The sequence below is a fragment of the Cucurbita pepo genome, unplaced genomic scaffold (assembly GCF_002806865.2).
Source record: "Cucurbita pepo subsp. pepo cultivar mu-cu-16 unplaced genomic scaffold, ASM280686v2 Cp4.1_scaffold003901, whole genome shotgun sequence".
NCBI classification, from domain to species: domain Eukaryota; kingdom Viridiplantae; phylum Streptophyta; class Magnoliopsida; order Cucurbitales; family Cucurbitaceae; genus Cucurbita; species Cucurbita pepo.
The window spans coordinates 1-939 of NW_019649898.1; the positions used below are offsets into that span (position 1 = coordinate 1).

The 939-nt window shown below is 35.5% G+C and overlaps 1 protein-coding gene across 1 annotated transcript; it reads right to left on the bottom strand.

Moving 5' to 3' along the window:
* Positions 1-114: 114 nt before the first annotated feature.
* Positions 115-929, bottom strand: LOC111786994 (alpha carbonic anhydrase 1, chloroplastic-like). Its single transcript, XM_023667174.1, has 2 exons — positions 708-929; positions 115-396 (listed from the first exon to the last, which is right to left on the bottom strand). Exons 1-2 carry the CDS (start codon positions 861-863, stop codon positions 199-201), a joined length of 354 nt encoding a protein of 117 aa, XP_023522942.1. The 5' UTR covers positions 864-929; the 3' UTR covers positions 115-198.
* Between the last annotated feature and the right edge of the window lie 10 nt (positions 930-939).

Below are 939 nucleotides of genomic sequence, written 5' to 3' on the forward strand. Positions count from 1 at the left end.
TTTTTTTTTTTTTTTTTGTGGAAAACCTTGATTGAAACTTTCGAAAAAGATTGAGAGTAAAATTAGAAAAAATTTAAAAGATTTAAGAGAAACTATCATTGATAAATCTATAATTTATTAATCTATTTAGAAACTTTTTGAAAAAGTATTAGAAAGGATCTCCTCTTCTGTTATAGAAGCTCCGAAACGACCAAAAGGCTAGGCAGCCTGATAATTAGATGGGCTGGGCCCATAATGGGCCAGTCTAGAGAGAGATTTGGAAAGAGAGAGACGGCAGTGAACATACCGCTCGCCGTTAAGGAGGTGTTCGGAAGGAGAATGCCAATGCATTTGTCTGAGGGAGTAGTTTTTATCATCTATGACAGCTACTCCACCTGTTTTCTCCCCAAAGTCCACCTGATTTTGATAAAGAAAAAAAAAAAAAAAATGTCAATATGGCTTTTACTTTTTGATTTATTCTTTCTTTTAAGGGAAATATGTTCATTTAAAAAATTATAGTTACACAAAACTATTCTTTCTGTTTTGTTTTGTTTTTCATTTTTGAAGAAAACCAATATGAAACTGTTAGCTTTTAAAAAGTTAGTATCAAAACTTAAGAAACAAGAAGGTTAGAAAATATGTCTACATGCATGTCATATTTATGTGTCTGGCCATAGGGACAAGAGAGACTAAAGAGAGCCAAAAGTTATAGGTTTAAAAGGGCAGACCCCAATGTTAAAGCCATTGTTGACAAGTGTAGCATTAGCAGTATTGTATCTCCTGACTAGTTTTTGAAGATGCTTGCCAAACACGGCGCCGTCCTTCACAATGTCTATTGGTGACTGTGATTTCCCTTTGGAGCAAGTTGCAAATTTCGAGCTCATGCTTCCCCAGTGTTCAGGCCCATTCGAGCCCTCATAAGAAAATGTAGTGGATTGCTCGTTCTCTGTCCACCCAAAA